General features: G+C 44.1%; 1 protein-coding gene and 1 non-coding gene across 2 annotated transcripts in view; one reads left to right on the top strand and one right to left on the bottom strand.

Moving 5' to 3' along the window:
• Flt4 (fms related receptor tyrosine kinase 4) overlaps nucleotides 1-10,609 on the bottom strand; it is a 45,063-nt gene extending 34,454 nt beyond the window's left edge. The window contains exon 1 of the mRNA XM_040272834.2: nucleotides 10,451-10,609. Coding sequence (XP_040128768.2) covers nucleotides 10,451-10,508 — 58 coding nt within the window. The 5' untranslated portion in view covers nucleotides 10,509-10,609. The remainder of the gene's footprint in view (nucleotides 1-10,450) is intronic.
• A 63-nt stretch (nucleotides 10,610-10,672) lies between these two features.
• LOC120885502 (uncharacterized) overlaps nucleotides 10,673-23,421 on the top strand; it is a 30,494-nt gene continuing 17,745 nt past the window's right edge. Inside the window, exon 1 of the transcript XR_013439014.1 lies at nucleotides 10,673-10,931. This is a non-coding gene — a transcript (uncharacterized LOC120885502). The remainder of the gene's footprint in view (nucleotides 10,932-23,421) is intronic.

Here is a 23,421-nt window from a genome sequence, read left to right on the forward strand (position 1 = left end):
CAGAAAAATGGATTGATAAATGGATTGGTAGATGGAAGGACAGATAGTTGGATGGGTGAGTAGATAGATGGGTTAATGGAGAAATAGGTAAATGAAAGAATGGATAAATGAACAGACAATGGATGGGTGGAAGAATAGATGGGTGGGGAATTGGATGGATAGACAGATGGATAGGTGGACAGAGGGAAAGAGGGATGGATGGGGTTGACAGATGGATGAGTGGACAGATGGTTACATTGATGAATGGATGAATGGATTGCTAAACAGACCTCTGAGGCCTTTCTTCAGGCTGAAACTGAATCAGATCCTGTTGTTCCTTTGAAAAAGATGCTTGCAATTTTAGAGGACAGTCACTGGTGTCTGATGACAATGTGAACCTCAAGCAGCTCAGCAGCCAGGAGAGATTCAGGCCTGAGCTGCCATGTCCAGAGGCTACATGGCTGCCCAGCCCCCACCTGCAGCCCTAAAGAAGGTGCATCCTTCCTGCCTGGCTGTTGTCTGTCTCCACTGTCCTTCCCTTCCCGCAGCAGGAAGCGCTGTCATCCTGGCCTCTGTCGCACTCCCCCTGCCTTCCTGTTTCTGGCCCAGGAACTGACTTCTTCCTTCCCCTGGCCAGCAGGGCCCTGGCCTCCAAGCCTGCAGTAGAGCAGTCAGGGCAGGCGCCAGACTGAGGTCAGTGAGGCCAGAGTGCACACCTCCTTTTCTCTGTGCTGTCAGCAGCTCTGGGACGCCCTACGGCCTTGGGCCACAGAGTCCCAGGCATCAGCCACAGGCACAAAAGTCTGCGTAAGCAGCATTCAGGGATCCTGCAGCCTCTCCTGGGGCACACCAGTATCCCTTGATGAGTGGCAGGCAGGGTGTGGAGGGAAGTCCCATGGTGGGTTAGGTGCTGGACAGGAGCCAGGCAGTGGGAAGCTGGCCTAGTCATCGCTGTCTCTTTTGGTCCTCACAACAGCTTGGAAGGGAGGAAGAGATCATAATCAGCGTAGTCAATGAATGAAGAAATCAAGGGTTTAGGCCTTACAGCTGTAGGTGGCTTAGCAGCCGTATAGAAGCCCAGGTCCTGCTGAGTTCAGGGCCATCCCTGCTCCAGGACAATGCTGCTTTCCAAAGGCAGAGAGCAGAGAAATCCTTCAAATGAAAGCCTCAGAGACCCCTCATACCTAATAAGCAGGAAAGTCCACACAGGAAGTCAATGGGTACCTGGGCCTCTGATCCCCCAGCTGCCCCCATCACACTCCCTTTATGGGTCCTGATCCTCTGTGTAGATCCGTGGCCAGGTTGGCTGTAAGTAAAGTCCTTTAAACAACCAATACTATATTTCAAAGGAACCTTCCTGAGAAACCGAGAGAAAAACCCACCGAAATGCATGAAGACTGCTAAGAGAGAGCAAGACTTTATGTTTATCCCATGGATGTCCCAGCGTGGCTCTGAGAGGTGCCATAAAGGAGGTTCCTATCCCCTCTCTCAGTTCCAAACTTGTTAGTCCCATGTCCCTTGCTATGTATAGAATTTACATTTCACCAGGAAAATTCTTTCCGGGGCCACCTGGACAGAATTTGAAGACACGCTCCAATGTATCAGGGTCTTGGTCCTGTTTCCAGTGCAAGAGGATAAGGCCTGGGCTCTGAGGCATTTCTAGAGAGCTCCATTGATTACTAAGTCAACAAAGAAAGGCCAGGTCCAGGTCCCAGAATAGTGGGGGAAGGAGGGCTGGCAGGAGAAGGCAAAGGGTCAACAGGTGCATCTTTGCAGCTGCTCCCACCCTGACCCTAATATCTCTCTGTCCCCTATATCCTGCTATAAGGTTGAGCATTGGCTCCATGCCTCCCTGACCCCCAGAAATCTCCTTCCTGGCCTCCAACCCAGAGGCAGCATGGCTTCAGGACCCTTTCCTGGTTTCTCCTGGCCACTTAGATCTGCATACTCTCAGCCTGATTTTCAGGAGGATAAGGGCCCCAAGAATCCTCCACCCCCTTCCTGGCTGGTTTTTCAAAGCTTCTGCTACTCCTAGAGTCTACCTGCTGAGCATACCAGGGCTTGTCCACCTTCATCTCAGGGCTCAGGCTGTGTCCTCTGCCTTCCCCTGCTGTCTGTGCCTGGTGGACTGTTGCTACTGCCCTCAGACCCAGGCACACTGCCCTGACCCCTGAAGCTGAGAGCACTGACCTCCCACACTGACCCTGATTTGTAGCACAGGGAGGATTTGTGTCATCTGGGGGCTCCTTGGGGCTAGGATGTCAACAGCACATGGATTATTCTCCAGGGCCATTATGGGTGACACAGGATGACATCAAGACCAATTGGGAACAGGGAGCATGACCCTGTTGTGGCTACCCTGGGCCTGGCTCCTCTTCTCCTTCTCTCTTGAGTGACTTGGAGATAGGGGGCCTATGCCAGTCGTGCCAGTATGACACACTCTCCTGGGCAGCTGTGACAGGGCAGGAAGACAAAGGCAGCCAGGGGCCAGGCAGCAGCTGCACACTAAAGGCAAGTTATGATAGGGGTGATGGGCAACAGCTGGCTGGGAGGGGTCAGGGTCACTGTGTATTGGTCTTGGGGCTGAGAAGAATGGAAGAGACCAGAACCAAAATCCTTTTTCTTCACTCCTGGGGACAGACCTGTGTAGATATCTGGCAAGGAGGAGGTCTTCTGTCCTAAAGTTCTCCAGACCTGGTGTCAGCTCTGTGCCTCTAGAGCTCAAAGGTGAGAGTCAAGGGGCCATCAGTTCCTCACCTCCCACCCTGTAGGACAGAGTCAGCAGGGACAGGAGGGGCTGTTTCAAGTGTGTGCTTAGAGCTCTGTGAACGCAGCTGGGCACCCTACAATTCCACTCTCTAGTTATATGGCCTTGAGCAGTTCATTTCCTCTCTCCAAGCCCCTAATTTTCCCCACGTGTGAAATATAGATTGTTCCCAAGATTACTAGGAACCACACAGATCATAAATAGCAAAATAACACATGAACAGCCACTGTAAAAGTCAGGTGCAGTGGCTCACGCCTGTAATCCCAATGACTTGGGGGGCTGAGGCAGGAGGATCACAAGTTCAAGGCCAGCCTGGGGAAGTTAATGAGGCCCTGTCTCTGGGGATGCAGCTCACTGGTAAAATATCCCTAGGTTCAAGCCCCAGTATTGCAAAACAACAAAACAAAACACCACAAGAGAAAATTGTCTTTGGTTCATGTACACTGAATATTTACTATCACCTGTCTGCTAAATTCTTGGCTTATCATGGCTGCCACATCTCATTGTGACTCTAGCATGCTGTGGCCATAGCATGGAGGTAGGGCATCTGGGAAAACCTTGCTGATTGTGGGGCAGGGAGCGTTTTCCTATGAGCTTATTTGGGCTTCACATACTGAAGCTTGCTGGCCCAGGAGGGGAGTACATAATAAAAGGTTGTATGCAAAGGCAGATCCCACCGGTCCATCTCTCTAGGGCCTTCCTTGGGGCGTGGGGACAACTACCTTCTGTTTTCTCCTTTGGCCCATTGGTCCCCATGCCATCTGGGGCCAGACATCCATCACCTCCTTCAAATAAGCCAATTCACCATTATCACCTAGCATCTAGTGAGCCACTTCACTCCTCTGTCCTGAATTTGCCCTTGACAATCAGCTGGAAAGGATGGAATGTAGTGTGGGGTAATGAGGCCACATAGCAAAGCCCAGGATCACAGGCTTAGCCTCGGGCCCCTGTCCTGTTCACTAGCTCATTCTCTCCTTTTGACAGTGGCTCTCCCTGGGATTTCAACTCCACTCTGTGTCTCCCTAGCCTCCCTGATAGCAGCTCTTCTGTATTCCATTCCTGGTGGACGTTTAGGGACCCCAGACTTTAAACCCAGATCACTGTGAGGACATCTGGTCCCATGGAGCACACAACTGTTCAATCACCAGATGAGCAAGTATTAAAAAGAATGATACTTCTCAATGTTGGCAAGGATGTGGAGAAATAGGCACTCACACAGTAATGATAAAAAATGTTTATACACTTTGACCCCCAGATTCTGCTTAGACTAATACATCCTGTATCACAAGAACAACTGCAAATTTAGCACTTTCTATGTGCCAAAACAGTCCTACACACTTGTACATCCTACACTGTTTTAATACCCGCCCTGAGTTGGGTGCTGTTATTGCCATTGTACAAATGAGAAAACTAAGCCACACAGAGGTCAACTTGTCCAAAAGTACATTATATCATGGATTATCTTTGGGAGACAGATTTCAGAAAGCTATTATTTACTTTTATGGATGTCAGCATTGTTTGCATTTCTGTAGTTTATGAAATAGAAAGGACTTTGGCAGATCAAATCATCTTTCTTCCACAACCCCTGGAAATACTGCTCTCCAATCCCCTAGGAAGGCCATCTGAGTGATGGCCATCCCACCAGGCATTCTTAACCTTCCTCCTCCCCCAGAACCAACTGGTCACATATCACATCCATTCTCAGAGCTGAAATGGGTTTTTCAGTTGGAGGTTGCTGGCTCAGGAGGAGGGTACCAAGGGCAGAGTGACTCGAAGTGCCAAGACGCTGTACTCTCCTCTCCTTGCCTTGCTGGCAGAGAATTTTGTACTTACAGTGTTCAGAGACCTTGCAATGGACACCTTCTGGACAGACAGCCTCCACTAGACATTCTGGAGCTGACCTCTCTCCATTTACCCTCCTTTTTACCCTACTGTCTGTCCAGCTTCAGTACATCTCTCCTGGATCACCACACCAATGTATCTGCACTGGTCCAATCCCAACCAGGCAATGAAATGAACTTTTTATGACACAAGTCCCTCTCCTGCCTCAAATCATTCCCTGCTTCCTTGTTGCCTGAGTAAAATCTGAGTGCACTGGTGGCTTCCCCATCACCCACCCCCTGCCCTCTTCAGCCTCAGAGACTTTGCCCTCCATGAGCCATATATTTGGGACAGTCCCTTCCTCTACTCTGATATCTCAGCCCCAATGCCACACCCCCAGGGTCACACACTGAGGTCCCTCCACAGGATTCCTGAACTGTTCTGCAGGTCCTGGTAGAGGCTGGCTTATTACATTTGACAACTCCTTTGTTCAAGGTCAGGACTTTTGTTTGTCTTTTCATTGTAGCATTCCCAGCATGGGCTTGGCTGGTGATTGACCTGTGACTGACTCTGGGAATCCAAGGAACAAAAAAGACTGTATATAATGTAGAAGAGGTGTGGAGGTGAGGCCCGCACTACCCAGAAAGGCAGAGATGCCCTGCACTGAAGTAACCACACCAGGCAAGAAGCAGACCCTGGGGCAAGATGTTACTGTTTGGGGGAGTGCCAGGACATCAAGGTAACAATGTCTGAGAAGTGGTCATAAATTTAGGATCCCACTTGCCCATCTCTCTAGGGCCTTCCTTGGGGCATAGGGACAATTACCTGCTGTTTTCTCCTTTGGCCCATCGGTCCCCATGCCATCTGGGGCCAGACATCCATCACCTCCTTCAAATAAGCCAATTCACCATTATCACCTAGCATCTAGTGAGCCACTTCACTCCTCTGTCCTGAATTTCCTAATCTTCAAAATGGGCAAAATGGGAGCTCAGGATGAAGCTCAGATGTACAGTACTTGACTACCAAGCAGGAGATCCTGGGTTTGATTCCTCAGGACTGCAAAACAACAGCAGCCACAAAAAAGCGGGATGCATAATGAAGTTTTTCTCACAAGGCTAAAACCTGCACATACTCTAGTGTGAAGCAATTTGATGAACTATTACTGCGGTGTGGCTCACACTGACTGTGAGAGTGTGTCTCACACTGACACCCCCCTTCTCCCTCTGAGTGCGGGCTGCCTGAGTACCTAGTGGAGGGGTTTAAGGAATAGAGGTGACCCTAGCAGATGCTAGCACCTGGTGCAGGGCTGCTGTGGTGCAGCCAGCTGTGTCAGGCCATTACCCTGGCCTCTCTGGGGTCAGGACTCCGTTCACCAGTCGACAGGACGAGCTGTGTTATCAGACAGTCCAGCTGGTTTCGAGGTGGCCCCCCAGTGCTGCTAAATCGGGGCCACCAGCTCCTGCTGCAGGAAGAGGGAAACGCAGGCAGGATGTCCTCTTCTGTGACCGACAAGTCCTTTCCCATGAACCCCTGCTGACCTTGCCGGCCACGTGGCGGGGGCTCCCCCACTTGCCACCCAAACCTGCAACTGCCTAAGCCCAGCTGGGTTGGAGGTGGCGTGGGCAGAGGAGAAGCTGCGGGGCTGGGGGGGGCGTGTCTGCTGTCTGCTCCGCCCAGCAGGGGCAGGGCAGGCGCCCTGATCCTCCTCCAGCATGGAATGCCCGCACCTTCCTGCTCCCAGACTTGTCCCCTCCGCATAACCGGAAAACCCAGATCCCAGAGGAAGCCAGTGTCTGAAAAGGAACGAAAGTCAGGAATCCCTGGCTCCAGCTGGGATATGTCGGCTGCTTCTCTATCGAAGGTCCGCCTAGAGTGTGAGAAGTTCCTTGAACTCTTCTTTTTGCCCACGGGTCCAGTCCTCCTACTCAGCCTCATCCCCACTCTTGCTTCCAACATCTTTCTGAAATTTGCCTTCCTGCTTGCCCCCAAGAGACTGCTCTAAAACACAGGTGTGAACCTTTCTTGCCCTCATCCCTCTCCCCAGATAGGGACTAGTTTCTTGGGCTAGTGGAGCAAGCCCTTCCTTCTGGAATCCAAGGTTGCCCTCCCCCCCCCCCCCCCCCCGTCTTTCCCCCCCTTCCCCCCGTAGGTGGCCGGTGTGTCTCAGAGAGCTGATTAGCATAGGGTAAGCCCTTGGGGAGAAAGACCTATCCTGTAGAGGAAAACACCCAAAGGGCAGCAGGAGAGATGTAAGATAGACACAGAGAGGAAGTTCTCTGTCATGCTAAAACTTCATTTCTTTGCCCCATCCTATTCCCCATTCCCTTCTGCCCCATGTCACTCAAGTGCTCCCAAATTTCCTCCTTCCTTATCCTACTTGTGACACCTGGGGTCTCCTGGGAAGTCCTGCACTGGATACCTCCACCTGAAGGCCATGCTTCTCCACATTTGCTCCTCTCCATCTGATAAATTGTCTCAGGATCCACCCTGTTTGCTTAAGCCAGGGACCTGCTCCTCTTCCTGTTCTTTCCACTATCCTGTTACTAACAGTATTTCCTGGGTTCATCCACTTGCAATTCCCTGACTCCTGCCTCACCTGGACAGCAGTCTCCTAGTTTCTGTCATTCTCTGTTGCCTGGTCTTTCCCCACCCGCATCTCAGGCTCTGGCCTCATTTGATCACTCACTTGTCCCCATGTACCATCTGGACTTTCCTGTCTTTGAGGTATTCTTTGCCCTGCTTGGAATTCCCTTTCTTGGAGTTCTACAGACCTCTCCAGGAAGTCCCTAACTGGAAGTGACACTGCCTTCCTGTGCAGTTCACAACCCACCAGCTGGGCTTCACTTGGGCCACTGAACACTTTCATCCCTGGATTACAGACATTTGATGCCATGTCGGTGTCCTGGCCAGTCTGGCACATAGGTAACCCCTGCAGTTCAGTGCCATGTCCAAACCCTTGCAGGACCACCCTGAGCAGGCACAATGGCTTGCGTCTTGTACAGAACTGCAGCCTCCTTCCCTGGCAACTGGGGAGTTCAACAGACAGTGCACTTGCAATACCCTGTCTGGGGCCTGTTGGACACTGTGCTCTGGACAGGGAGCAGGACTCCTTTAGCCAAACTGGCTCGGTTACCTCAGGCATGGTAGGCAAGTGGGTAGCACCTGCATTTGAGTCCCCAGAGCACTGAACTAGGGCCATAAGATGGGCTCAGTAAGGTGGGCCCAGACCCCCATGACCTGCTTGCACTGACTTTCATCCCCGCCCTACTCCCCCACCCTGGGTCTGGGTTAGGACTGAGGAGCAGGTATAACAGAAAGTGGGATAGCCATGTGTGACTCAGACCATGGCAAGGGGTAGCACTCTCAGTCCAGCCCATCTAGCTGCCCAGCAGTCTCCTTATTCCCCTGCATGTCCCAGAGCTAGCTGCCCACTGTTCAAAGGTGTAAACAGCCTCTCTTCTAGACTAAACTGAAAAAGACAAAGCATCTTGGGGTTTCTGTCTGCCATCTGCTCTTCCCATGGAGACACTGCTGTGGCCAGACTGTGAAACTAGACCAGGATCCTAATTCTTAAAATCCAGCCTATGCACATCCAGCCCCTGATTGTTTGCCAGCCTGTCCCACAGCTGTGCATGGGGAAACTCAGGTACAGGGAGGGAAAAGGAGGGGCTCAGGCCACACAGCAAGAACTTTGGGGCAGGGTTAGGCAAAAGTCTGGTTCAACCATCTTTGGGGGGAATCAAAAAGCTTCTCTGATTGCATCTGGCTTTCCTGATGCCTGACTCTACTTAGGGACTTTCCCCTTCTCTAGGGGTGATGGGGATCAAACTGATGACCTCCTGCATGCTAGGCAAACACTCTACCACTGAGCTCCACCCCCAACCCATGCACTTGGGGGTTCATATTCCTGCTATAGCACTTCCAGCAGTCGGAGGTCCTCCTCAGCCCAACAAGACGGATGAAGCAAGGTTCAGGGCTCAGGAGGAATGGTCTTTGTCTCTATTAGCATCTCCTCACCAGTCACACCCAGTTCTAGCCTGGGATATACCCCTTCAGCTAATACCCCCTCTTTCCCTTCACGACATGATTTGTTGAGAGTCACTGTCACTTACTACAGGGAATGACATCACCTCCCTCTACTCCTCTACCTTCCACTCATGCTGGCCTCTCCTGGTCCTCCTTTACTTGCAAAATATCCTTTTCTCCCTGGAAGACCCCCCTCCTTCCAGGTTCCCTTCCTCAAGAGTTCCCTACTGGATTCCTTGCCCTATTTCCACTTCAGCTACCCAACCCATCCTCCCTCCCGAGCTTCTGGTATAGTCACCTGCTGCTTGAGAGACATCTCTTTAAGGTGTGTGTGTGTGTGTGTGTGTGTGTGTGTGTGTGTGTATGTGTGTATGTGCAAGGTCTCCCATTCCTCATCTTGCCCTCCAACAAGGGCCCTATTCAATCCTTGCCCCACAGTTTACTCAGTCACTCAACAAACACATACTGAGCATCTGTGAGATTCTGGCCCTGGGCTGGATACAGGGTAGCAAGAAATGGTCCAAGGTTATTCCCCTGATCAGGAGGACAAAAGCTCAGACATATGTCCATCTCCCCCTTTCTTCAAGTTCAACCATACCACCTTCACCTCTGCTTTTCTCAGTCCCTCAGCCTATGAAGATAGAGATGGTGAGCAGAGAACAGAGCCCTGGTATCCCAAAGACAGAGATGAACTACTTGTCTTCCTTCAGGTCTCCTGAGGACATTGAGAATTTACATTATTGTCCTTGGTCTAAGTTTTTCCATGTGTAAAAATGGGTCTGACATTGACTGTGATAATTAAGAGATGAAGTATGTAAAGTCAGTATTAAATTTTATGACATGCAAACACAGTGCTGTTTCCATCTCTCCCTTCAGGCCTCCCAGCACTCCTCTCTCAAACCAAGACCCTCCTCAACCTCTTGATTTCCAGAGACACCAGCTCATTCTCTCCTCACCCCTGATGCTTTCTTCCAAGCATCTCCATTCAACTCCTCCGCTCTTTTCCTTGTCCCCCACACTTCTCTCCAACCTCAGCCCTGGGTCTGGGTCTCTACCCATATTTTCAACAAGACCCTTTGGTGGCGACCTTTGCCTTAATATTCAGTTGGCCTTCAAGACTTCTATCTTCTCAAATCCGGGGAACCTCGGCCTCGTACCACTTCTGCAAGCCGACCGCTCACAGACTCGAGATTAATCTTAATTTTGCACCTGGGTCCTCATCCCCGACTACTGGTTCCCTTGCAGTTGCCCCTGCTGCTACTGTCTCTGCCCTGGGGAAGGTGGACGCCCGTCCGGTGCGCCCTCTGGGGGACCTCCCGGGATGGACTTCCAGCGCTGACCCCGAGGCGTCGGGAAGTGCGCACCCAAGAAGTCTGGAGTCGGGCGGGGATTGTCACCTCTGAGGGCTCCCAGGGAATAATCCCCAGTGCATGAGAACTGATTGGGACCGAGTAGCGCTGCGCCAGAGCTCCGCGGGAGGGGGGGGGGAGTGAATAAAGAAATGAAGGATCCAGGTTAAGGATGCAGCCCAAAGGGGCCAGCCTACAAGGAAGCTGAGCCACTGAAGGTACAGCGAAGTCTGGGATCCCAAGGATTATCCCAGCGCTGACGCGCAGACTGGTCGCCTCGTCCCTGACCCGGCTGCAGTCCCCGCCCGCTCTTTCCTCATCCCGGCGGTCCCTAGTCCCAACCCGCCGTGCTCCATCCGGTGTCCGCACCCCCGTGCTCCTGGACAGTCCTGTCCCCCGCCCGAACCCCACTGGTGCCATCTAACCACTTGCCCCCCCAACCCTGGCGCGCGGCTCCCCTTAGCAGACAGCCCAACCCTGGCGCAAGCCGACGGCTCGCGGCGCTCACCGTCGAGGAGTCCCAGGCAGAGCCACAGGCGCAGGCACAGCGCGGCGCCCGGCTGCATCTCCGGCCGCTGCGACGCGGGTAGGACCTGCGCGGCCACCGCAGCTCTGGGCTGGGAGTGTGAGCGCGCAGCGGGGAGCGCGGGCGGGGCCCCGACTGGGCTGCGGGCCGGGGGCGGGGTCGGGGCGGGGCTCTGGGGGAGGGCGGGTCACCGTCGCCTTAGACGGTCCACTGCACCTCAATCCTTCGCAGAACGTCAAGGGTGCATCCTTCGCACAGTCCAAGTCCAGGGTAATCGTCCCTTCAAGTCAACTACCGCCCTCTTCAGGGCCAATCGCGGCGGGCGAGGAATGCAGGTTACTGTAAAAGTCGGTTGTGGGCTGACGAAGGAACCAGAGCGTGGCAGACAAGGACCAACAAAATGGGTCACTACGTATTTTTCTGTAATCTCCTTCCATCAATAAACACTGGAGTAAGGAAAAAGGTAATAAATTTAACTTGAAAATAGTAGTGCTAAATCTTTGAAAACTTTCAGCAGATGCCTTACTACCTCCTTGGTGTCCATGGAAGCTGCACCCTTGAGCCCAGGACCAATATAGTTGACCGCTCCTCCTGATCCTGAAGGTCTGGCCTCAGCTTTAGATCTCACCCAAATATTTTTGCTCTGAGCTCATTCATAAGTCTTTTTATCAGGTGACGCTTTACTTTCTGGCTTGGCAAACCCTACCACAGACTTCCTTTCTCTTTTTGGTTCCGTCGCTAGAATTTTCCTGTTTTAAAATAAATCCCATGACGATGACTATTGCAACCTCTCTCTTGCTTTTATTTATTCCATTCACACTTTTTCCATGCCCTCCTCCCAGTCCTTAGGTCCATGCCAGAAACCAAGACCAAATTGGTTGATAACAACTGTTACCAACTCTCTCTAGTGCAGCTAAGAATTGAATATGATATTAAGTTGGAATCACAAAGTAGTGGGGAAGGTTTTGATAATCAAATAAACAGTGTTGGGGGAAATTAGAAAACTGAATAACAAATGAAGCTAGATTATCATTTCCCTGTTTTCTCTATATTTTATCACCCAAATATATATTTTGTTAGTGTTTTTAATCTTATTTAAATAGATTCATACCATATATATTCTTTTACTCATAATCAATTATGAGATTTATCTGTATATTACTATGTTAAGCTATACCCTTGCTCATTTTCATAGCTGCATAGTATTCCACTGTTTGGTACATCAAATTTATCAATTTATTTGTCCATATACTATTGATGAAAGTTTGAGTTGTTACTGGTTTCCAAGTTTTGCTGCTATGAATATATATATATATCCTGGTGAACATGTGCCTTGCTTTCTCTCTTTCATTTGCTAGGTATGGGTCTTCAACTTTGATAAGACAGTGCCAAGTATTTTTTTTTTCAAGTTATCTGTACTGTTTAGCGTGCTTATGGTGGTGGGTGGTGTAAATGGTTTGGAGGGCTCCATATCTTCACTCACATAATAGTGTTAGTTTTGATTTTTAAAATTTACCCATTTTAGTTGTTCTGTAGTGGCATCTCATTATGGTTTTGATTCGCTTTTCCCTAATGAACACTGAGGTGGAGCATGTTTTTATAATTGGTCATTTGGACTTCAAGCCTTTTGCTCCTATTTTTGCCCATTGTCAGTCTTTTTTCTGTTGATTTGTAGGAGTTCTTAATATATTCTGTCAGTTCTGGTTGTTATTGCCGTGGAACAGATTACTCCAAAATGTTGTGGTGCAAAGCAATGCCTATTTTATTTTGCTCATGGTTTTGAGGGTCAGAATTTGAGAAGAGGGCTTGACTGTGGAAATTTTTGGTTGGGGTCTTGCATGTTTGGTTGCTGTCAGCTATCTGAAGGCTTCTCTGGGTTGGATGTCTGGCAGTTGGTGCTGGCTGTCATCTGGGGGCTCAGCTGTGGCTGTGGCCTGGTGCACCCATTCATGGCTTTCCAGCACAACACTCTAGTTGAACTTTGTGTGCAGCACATGGCTTCTTCAGGTGAGGGACCCAAGAAAACCGGGTGGAATCTACATGCTCTCAAAGTAGTCAGAACCTTGCCCAGTGACAGTCCTCACTCACTCTTGACAAGCAGAAAGGTCCTGCTGAAGAGAAGCATGTGGAAGGGGAGATGCTATCAAGGCCATCTTTGGAAAACACACAGGAGACAATGTGCTACAACCCCCCCCCTCACTCACTGTCTTAATTTTCATTCTTTTAATAGTATCTTTTTTAGGGGGAGTGGGAGAACAGAAGATCTTATTTCTAGTTATTTTCCTTCTGGTTGGTGCTATTTGTATTCTGCCAAGGAATCTTTTATTCTATTCTCCATGTCATGAAGATATTTACCATTTAAAAAATCATTTACAAATTATAATTTTTCTTTCACATTTAGAGCTATGGGCCCCTGTAATGGCTTTAAATTTTTTTTTTTTAGTTGTAGATGGACACAATACCTTGACTTTATTTATTTAGTTTTATGTGGAGCTAAGGATGGAACCCAGTGCCTCACGCGTGCTAGGTAACCACCCTACCACTGAGCCACAACCCCAGCCCCCTGTAATGGCTTTTTCTGTATAGTGTGAAGTGGAGGAAGGTCAAATTTATTCATACCTCCCCACTAAAGATCTAGTTTTTCTATGGTTGGTTATGAGATTGTTCTTTTTACACTGTTCTCTAGTTCTACCTTGGTCCTAAGTGAACGGTCTCCTTCAAGTGGGTCATTTTCTATGCTTTATCTTCAACCACCATGTCTTTACCTTAGCTTTATAAAAGCCTTCCTGTCTGGTAGTGTAAATCCTTGTACCTTGTTCTGCAAAAGTGTCTTTGCAGTGGATCAAGGACTTAGGAATTAAACCAGAGACCTCGAACCTAATGGCAGAAAAGTAGGCCCAAACCTCCATCATGTAGGATTAGGCCCCAACTTCCTCAATAAGACTCCTATAGAGCAAGAATTAAAACCAAGAATCAGTTAATGGGAGGGATTCAAACTAAAAAGCTTCTTCTCAGCAAAATAAATACTCAGTGAGGTAAATAGAGAGCCTACAGAATGGGAGCAAATCTTTAACACAAGCACATCAGATAGAACACTAATCTCTAGGATATATAAAGCACTCAAAAACCTTAACACCAAAAACAAAAAACAAAAAATAAAAAACCCCCCACAAATAATCCAATCAATAAATGGGCCAAGGAACTGAACAGACACTTCTCAGAAGATGATGTACAATCAATTAACAAATATATGAAAAAATGTTCCAACATCTCTAGCAATCAGATAAATGCAAATCAAAATTACTTTAAGATTTCATCTCCCTCCAGTCTGCATGGCAGCTATCAAGAATACAAACAACAATAAGCGTTGGTGAGGATGTGGGGGAAAAGGCACACTCATACATTACTGGTGGGACTGCAAGTTGGTGCAGCCAATCTGGAAAGCAGTATAGAGATTGTTTGGAAAACTGGGAATGGAATCATCGTTTTACCAAGCTCTCCCACTCCTCGGTCTATACACAAAGAACTTAGCCACACAGGGTTAGGGACACAGCCACATCAATGTTTATAGTAGCACAATTCACAGAAGCTAAATTGTGGAACCAACCTTCAGTGGATGAATGGATAAAGAAACTGTGGTACATATACACAATGGAATATTATTCAGCAATAAAAGAGAATAAAATCATGGCATTTGCAGGTAAATGGATGGAGTTGGAGAATAATGTTAAGTTAGCCAATTGCAAAAAACCAAATGCCGAATGTTTTCTCTGATATAAGATTCATAGTGGGGTAGGGGATGGGGAGCATGGGAGGATTAGATGAACTCTAGATAGGGCAAATGGGTGGGAGGGCAAGGGAGGAGAATAGGCGTAGAAAAGAAGGTGGAATGAGATGGATATCATTACCCCAAATACTTATATGGAGATAGGAATGGTGTGAATATACTTTGTATACAACCAGAGATATGAAAAATTGTGCTCTATACGTGTAATATGAATTGTAAGGCATTCTGCTGTCATATATAACAAATTGGAATAAGAATAAATAAATTTAGTAAAAGTGACTTTGCAATTCTTCAACAGTTATATTTCCATTTAAATTTTAGAATCATTTTGTCAGATTCTAGACACATGTGATATATTGTGACTTTGATGACAATTACTGTGACCAGTTTGGGAAACATTGACTTTCTTTCAATTCGTAAACACGGAATATCTTTCAATTTTTAGATACTATTTAATTCTGTAAAAAGTTTTGCTTTTTGTGCAGGGCTCTTGAGCATTATTTGTTAGATTTATACTTATATTATTTAATAATATTTAATATTCTTATGCTGCTGTAAAGAAAATCATGTATTTTATTTTTGAATTGATTGCTTTTTTATAAAAATGCAAATGACTTTTAAAAAATTTTCTTATTAGTGATTTTTAAGGACTCTTTATATATATTCTAAACACAACTCCTGTACCAGAAATAAAATTTGCAAGTATTTTCTTTTTATCTGTGGCTTATCTTTCCATTCTTTTAATATCTTTTTAATAGCAGAGGTTTTTAATTTTGATGATGTCTAACTTGTTAATTTTTCCTGTTGGGGATCATACTTTGTCTGGCATGACCCTACTGTGAGCATGGCATATCTTTTTATAACCTTTTACTTTTAAATGTGTTTTCAAATGTGTTTCTTATAGTCTGTGTATGGTTGAGTTTTTTATTCTGCTTTTTAATCAGGTGATTAGACCTTTTGCATTTAAAGTTATTATTTCAACATGCTTAGCTTTAAATTTGTCATCGTGATAACTGTTTCCTATTTGTCGAATCTGTTCTTTGTTCCTGCTTTCCTCTCTCCCTTCCTATTTTTTTTTTGTGTGGATTGAATATTTTTTATGATTTCACTTTCTTTTCTTTTTCGGCTTATTAACTATTCTCTGTTTTCTAACTTAAAAGATTGTGTTAGTGTTCACAGTGTACATTTTAAATTCATCACTGTCTATCTTCAAGTGATAACAAATTCACATGTAAGTCTTACAAGAGTTCACCTTTGTTTTTCTTCTCCCAGCTCTTACGCTATTATCATTCATTTTACTTATGTATATCATAAGTAAATGATGCAATGCATTGCTATTATTTTTGTTTAAATAGTAACTTCTTTTATAGGCATTTGAATTTAAAATATTGTTTATTTATCATTTTTAAAACTCTTTTTTATTTTTTAGGTGTAGATGGACACAATACAATGCCTTTATTTTTATGTGGTGCTGAGGATCAAACCCAGGTCCCAGCCATGCTAGGCAAGCGCTCTACTGCTGAGCCACAATCCCAGCCCTATCATTTTTATACTATATTTTCATAAGGTATAATTTTCCTCCTGCCAAACTTTAACATTCCTAATAGTGTTGATGGATTCTTTCAACTTTTGTACGCATGTCTGTAAGTCTTTATTCTTCTCCTTTCTGGCACTCCAGTTAAAAATATGTTAGGTCCTTATAGTTTCCTGAGACTCTCGTCATTATTTTCTATCCTCTTAATTTTTTATTTTGAAAATTATGATAAAATACATACAACATAAAATTTACCATCTTAATCATTTTTTAAGTGGACAGTCAGTGGCATTGAGTACAACCACATTGCTGGGATACCTACCATCATCACCATCCATATCCAGAACTCTTTTCATTTTGCAAAATTGAAACTATAACCACTGAACAATAACTTCTCATTGCACCCTACCCTTAGCTTCTAGTAACCACCATTTTACCTTCTGTCTCTGAATCTGATTACTCTAAGTAACTCATATAAGTGGAATCATATGGTATTTGTGTTTTTGACTTATTTTAATACTTATTGCATTTAATGTAATGATCTCAGTTTATCTGTTATAGCATGCGTCAGAATTTCTGTCATTTTAAAGGCTGAATAAGAGTCCTTTCTCTATTCTCTCTCTCTCTCTCTCTTTCTCTCTCTCTCTCTCTCTCTCACACACACACACACACACACACACACAAAGACACATACACAAAATGCATTTTCATCTTGGGTTGCTTCTACTTTTTGGCTATTGCAAATAATGCTACTATACACATGGGTGTATAAATATTTCCAAGTCTTTCATGTCATTACTTTTGCATATGTACCCAGAAGTGGAATTCTTGGATCTTATATTTTTCATTTTCTAAGGAACTGCCATTTTTTTCCATAGTGTCGACATCATTTTACATCCTTAGTGACAATGTACAAAGATTCTGTTTTCTCCACATCTTTAGCAACACTTATCATTTTTGATTGTTTTGATAGTGGCTATCCTAATAGATGTGAGATGGTATCTTGTTTTGATCTTCATTTTCCTTATAATTAGTGATGCTGAGCACTTTTTCATGTGGTTCTCTGGGGAAATATTTGTTAAAGATCTTAATCATTTAAAAAAATGTGGTGGTTTTTTTTTTCTGTATCAAGGATTGAACTCAGAGGCACTTGACCATTGAGCCACATTCCCAGGCTATATTGAATTTTATTTAGAGACAGGGTTCTCACTGAGTTGCTTAGTGCTTCACTGTTGCTGAGATTGCCTTTATACTCGTGATCCTCCTGCCTCAGCCTCTCAAGCTTCTGGAATTACCAGGCCTGGCTTGTGTTTTTGTTTTAGCTTTTTTTCCTAGAGGTTTCAAGGGATAGCTTTTATTGCTGTGTCTTCAAGTTCCCTGATTTATTTCTTTTGCAGTGTCTAATCTGTTAAGCCTTTCACTAAAATTTTAGTTTCAGCTATTATTATTTTAGCTCTAAGATTTTATTTGACTCTTTTATACATCTTCCATTTCTTGGCTCCTTATGTTTATTTGTTTTCCTTTTAAGTTCTTCAACATATTCATAATCTTTTAAAAGCCATCATCCGCTAACTCATCATCTCTCTCATTAGAGGTTTTGTTTCCCTTGCATATTTGTTGTATGGTTTGAGGTCACATTTCCCTTCCTCTTTGAATATCTTATAACTTTTTGTTTGAATGCTAGATATTTTGAATATTATAATGTTGAATGTCTGGATTTCCTATTTTTTTGAAAAAGGGTTATATGATTCATTATGATAGATAAATTACCTGTAAATCAGCTTGATTCTTTTGACAGTTATTTTTAAACTTTGCTGTTGGGGGTGTGATACCCTCTTACAAAGGCTTTATGCTCTTGGGGTTTCTACTGAGTGTTTTGGGTGTTCATCAAAATTCATCCATAATGGCTGTTGTTTCTGGTCTTTCTGAGTTATGGGAATCTCACATAATTGTAGTCCTCTGCCCACTTTTGGAGTTTTGTCTTGCGCAAAGGCAAATGCAATTTACCAGTCAGCAAAAGACTTAAGGTGAGCTATTTGCAGATTTCTGGAGCACTGTTTCTGTTTAATTTGCTTCTGTCCCATAACCTGTAACATAAATTCCAGTTGTTTCCTCTTCCCTAATTCTAAGCTCTGTTTACTCAGTAGATCAGATCTGCCACACTTTAATTTGGTTTTCTTCCCAATACCATGATTCAAGTATCCCTAACCAGAAAGTTGAGATATTTGCAGGGTTACCTTGATTTATTATCTAATGTATGAAAAGAATTGTTTCATACATTTTGTCTAGTTTTTGAGTTGTTTATGGTAGAAGGGAAAATATATCATGATAAATGTGGTAAGTCTTCTCATTTTGGTTTAATTTGCATTTAATGTTTAGTGGTTATTTGGATAAACTCTGTTTTGAAGTGCCTGATCAATTCTTTTTGTCTATTTTCTACTGTATTATCTTTTCATTATTAATCTTTGAAAGTTTTTTTAATCCATTCATGTGTCACTTATAATGGGGACACATTCTGAGAAGTGCACTGTTAAGTGATTTCTCATTGTGTGAATACGCAGTGTGTACTTATACAAACCTAGATAGTATAGCTTACTTCAGGTTTCCTAGAATAGATATGACAGCCCTTTGCTCTGGAGGCTGTGGTGAACAATACAATACAAGACTAAACCAACTGCAGGAAAACTATGCAATTCAAGAGTTGCAGTAAACATAAGGTGGATGAGGAGTTGCTGGTGTAATATGGCATACTGTTTTGCAGTAAATTTTGTTTCATAAGTAGAAGGAATACTCTCGAAAATAATGATGAAAGTATAGTGTAGTAAGTAAATACACTAGTATCGCAGTTCTTTATTATCATTATCAGGTATTAGCTATTGTACATAATTGCATGCGCTCTGCTTTTATATAACTGACAGCCTAGTAGGTTTGTTTCCCCTGGGCATTCATGGTGACTTTCTAATTTTCCCTGTATATGCAATTGCTTTTGAATATTCTGGTTCCCAAATTGGAAAAAATAGAAAAAAAATAGAAAAAAAAACAAAGGGAAGAAAAAAGGCACTGACCTTTAAATTCCCTAGAAACAATTTCAGCCTGAGGGGGAGGGGCTTCAAACAATGGGAGGAGGTGCAATGATGACTACCACCTCTTTGCCTGCACCTTTCTGATAAGATGTGGCAATCAGCCATCAGAGCACAGATCCCCAATACTTGGAGGACAAGGTCCTTCATGCCCACCCTGGCTCTGGCACACTATTTGTGCAAATAAAGCATAACATGGATGAACCTTGAAAACAAAAAGTGAAAGAGGGTCAGGACCTTGTGCACAGATTCTTGCCAGTGGCTGAGAGATGGGGGACTGGTTATAGCTACAGTGCTAAGAACTGAAATTGACCAACATTTATGATCTTAGCCTTTCTTGGAAGTTGCAATCGTCTTCAGAATTCTAAAATAGTTATATCAGACAGATTTTATAGTGCAGTTGTCTAGGTGGGGAGACAGATTTCTGGGGGCTTCCTACTCCTCCATCTTCCTAGAACCTTCTCAATTTATTTTTGATAAATCTCCTGGGGAAGAAGTAGCCTCTTCAGCAAATGGAACTGATACTGGTGGAAAACTACATGTGATTAAGTAGGACTTTTATTTCACACTATATAAAAGGTTTAAGGCCTAAGTATAAAAGCAAAACTACAAACTTCTTTGAAGAAGTCAAAGTGGGTAAATCTTCATGATCTTGTATTTGGCCATGAATTCTTAGATATGACATTAAAAGCACAAACAAGATAAAACAAAATGGATAAAATGGACATTAGTAAAATTAAGACATTTCTATGCATCAGAGAACATTATATGTGAAAAGACAACCTATGGAAGAGGAGAAATATTTGCAAATCATATGGTTGATAAGGGGCTTTATCTAGAGTCTATGCTGTAACACAGAACTGTTAAAATTTAATATAAGGAGGCTGATTCATAATGGGGTTGTAGGGGGAGCATGGGAAGATTAGATGAACTCTAGATAGGGCAAAGTGGTGGGAGGGGAAGGGAGGGACATGGGGTAAAAAAGATGGTGGAATTAGATGGATATATCCTAAGTACATGTACAAAGACATGAATGGTCTGAATATACTTTGTATACAACCAGATATATGAAAAATTGTGCTCTATATGTGTAATATGAATTGTAATCATTCTGCTGTCATTTAGAACAAATTAGAATAAAAAAGTAATAAACTAAAAAAATTAATAGTAAAAAATCACTAAGAAAATGTACAAATAGCCAATAAGTACATGAAAAGTCCTTATTGGCGTGGTGGTGCATGCCACTAATCCCAGGGGCTCAGGAGGCTGAGACAGGAGGATCTCAAGTTCAAAGCCAGCCTCAGCAATGGTGAGGCGCTAAGCAACTCAGTGAGATCCTGTCTTTAATGAAATACAAAATTGAGTTGGGGAGGTGGCTCAGTGGTTGAGTGCCCCCGAGTTCAATCCCTGGTATTCTCCCTGCACCCTCCCTCCAAAAAAGAAAAGATGCTCACTCAATGTCATAATCCATTAGTGATATGCAAATCTAAACCACAATCAGATATCACTTTGCTCCTACTAAGATCCATAATGAAAATGATGGAAAAGAAAAATTGTTGGATGTGGAGAAATGAGAATCTTCCCACTGTTGGTGGGAATGTTTAAGATACAGCCACTTTGGGAACATTCTATCAGTCCCTCAAAAAGCTAAACCAAGAGTTATTTTATAATCTAGCAATTTCACGCCTAAGTATATATCCATGAAAAGTGGAAAATATATGATCAAATATGTACACAAATGTTCTTGACAACATCATTCAGAATAGCCCCAAGATAGAAACACCTCAAATGACCACCAATTAACAAATGGATAAATAAAACGTTATATGTCTATGCAAAGGGATATTATTATGGCATAAAAAGAAATAAAGTATAACATGGATGAACCTTGAAAACATAAAAAGTGAAAGAGGGTCAGTCACAAAAAAGACATGATTCATTTATATTCAATATATACAGAAGGAAAATATATAGAAACAGGATAGATTAGTGATTGCCTAGGGCAGGGAGTGGTAAATGTGAGAATAAGGTGTGATACCTGAGTTCTTTCTATAGAAGTAGAAATGTTCTAAAATTGTGGGTGATGGTTGTAAAATCTTGACTATATTAAAATCCCCTTTAACTGGGTGAATTATTTGGTATATAAATTATATCCCAACAAAAATTTCATCAAAAAGTTGGCTGCATAATTTTATGCAGATTAAATAGTTAAGAAGTTCATAACCACTGAAATAAATGTGGCATTTTACCCTCAACAAAATTGCAAGGTTTCTTGTCGAAGTGGTTGTTGGAGGGATTGTAGCTTATGAGTCATTGTGAAGTGGTGGAGGGGAGGTTTTATGAAATTAGATGGCATGGAAAGTCATCACATCAAATGTGGATGGATATGGCTCATCACACATCCTGTGAAGCCGTAGGTGTTGGCAGTGTGTGCACCTGTGCTCTCTGGGCACTTCTGCAAGGTACAAAACAGGCATTAAACTGAGTGTAAATTTTCTGTATTTTCACTTCGTGTTTCTTTCAAATGAAATCAGGAATGAGCATGAGCACATAATGCTCAAATTTTCTCTTTTGTATAAATTGCATCGGATAAAATTCTAATATTCAAAACAAACATTATAGTAGAATGACTGTGGCTCTATTCTTGTATTGAAAATGTGTCTCTCAAAAACAGTTGGCTTAATTAAAAAGACTAGCAATTTTTAACATTATCCCATGGGCAAGTATGCTAGCTAGGGCCTCTCTTTTTCTTTGTATCAAGTCACCAATGTCATCATGGGGCCCACCCTTATGACCTTATCTAATTCTAATTATGTCCCAAAGGTCTCTCCTCCAAATTCCGTCAACATATGGCAACATACCAATTGGGGGATTAAGTTCACAACATATCAACTTTGGGGGCCGCATTCAAATCATAGCTGAGGGAATGGAGGAGGGGAGACGGGCAGGGGGGCTGGAATTTGGACACCTGGCAGTGTGCTATCTGCTTCATGGTCAGGGTGGTTACTGTCCCAGGCCTCAAGGAACCCATCTGGAGGAGCCTCCTCACTCATAGCAGCCCTGACCCACCCTCACTAGGCCACTTTTTCAGCTCATCTGTATTCCCTCCTCACAGCACAGGGCATACCTATTGAAGTGGCTCCCCCTTTTCTTCACCCTTTTCACCATGGCTGATTTTAAGACTGTCAGCGAGAGTCTCTGCAAAAGAGTCCATTGTAGATAAACTTCCTATTTTTGTGTCTCCCTGTTTACTTGGCCACTGGCCGAGAAGATACCAGCACTCCAGGTGCTGGACACCCCCTTACTAGTTTTTCACAAACGTATCCAGTATAGTACTTTGAAGAAATGTGCAATCAAGGCCTCTGGCCTTGAGCTGGGCTTCACAGAGATGTCTACATTTTAAAGTTACAATTGGGCTCCATGGTAACAGCTGGCAGAGGGAGGAAAGAAAGGGAAGAAGAAGCTCTCCCCTTCTCAGGTGTTGTCCTTGAAGAGTTAACTTGCCCAGAACAGTGAAAGAAAAAGCTGCTATTATGTGAACTTCTGCAGACTGTGAACTTCTGAAACCTCCTATTACATGCTGGGTATAAAACTCTGAAACTCCCTGAACTCGGGGTTCAGGGGATTGATTGATTACAGCAAAAGCTGTGCCCTCTGAACCTGGCTGCAGCCAAATAAAACTGTTTTCTGCTATCTTTGGTGCCTTGCCTCATTTGTCCCTACAACACCTATGACTTCATTTGCCCTGAAACTGACCCACATGGGGACAGTACCCCATCCTCGAATATCTAATGGTCTGTTAAGGAACAGGATTTTATTCCTTTCTCTGGCTCTAAGAGATAGATTTGGCAATAATGCCTCAAATTTTCAAAGTGGTTCCATTTTATTGGAAATAATATGCTTTTGACGATCACATATAATCAAAACATACATCATCTGTCAAGACTAATTTTTCTTCTTGTATTTACAAGAATACAAAAACACATGTGTCCATCTATTTACAGCCTTTGTCGCATACTAGTATTGTCTTATGACTCCATGACCTTTTGTCTTCTCTTACAGACTAAAACACTGATTCTTGTTGGTGCTTCTCAGCTCTGGCACTAACACTGCACCTAATGGATACTTATCTTTCATCATGATAAGAACTTTTAAACAGCATATTCCCAGAATTAACTGCGGAGATTGAGATGCTAGGATATAGATGCCTGGGTTGCAAGACAGACTCATGATGGTGATAATTGGAAGATTGCCTAAATGGCGCCACCACGTGGCCATATTGTGTTATGTGGCCACATGCCCAAGACGGATCATCTTTAAAATCTCTCCTACAGTTCACTTTTGAAAGAATTTTGAGTGAGGGGTTAAGGGTGTAGTTCAGTGACAGAATGCTTGATTAGCATGCATGAAGCCCTAGGGTCTATGTGCCACATGGGTATGGGCCCGTGTGCACACATACACACAGTTCTGAAATTGGAGCAATTCCCATTATTTTAAAAATTTGTGTACCAAGTAATACCTTCTGAATGGTTTTCAGCATGTGATTTCAAAT

The sequence above is a fragment of the Ictidomys tridecemlineatus genome, chromosome 1 (assembly GCF_052094955.1).
Source record: "Ictidomys tridecemlineatus isolate mIctTri1 chromosome 1, mIctTri1.hap1, whole genome shotgun sequence".
Taxonomy (NCBI): Eukaryota; Metazoa; Chordata; class Mammalia; order Rodentia; family Sciuridae; genus Ictidomys; species Ictidomys tridecemlineatus.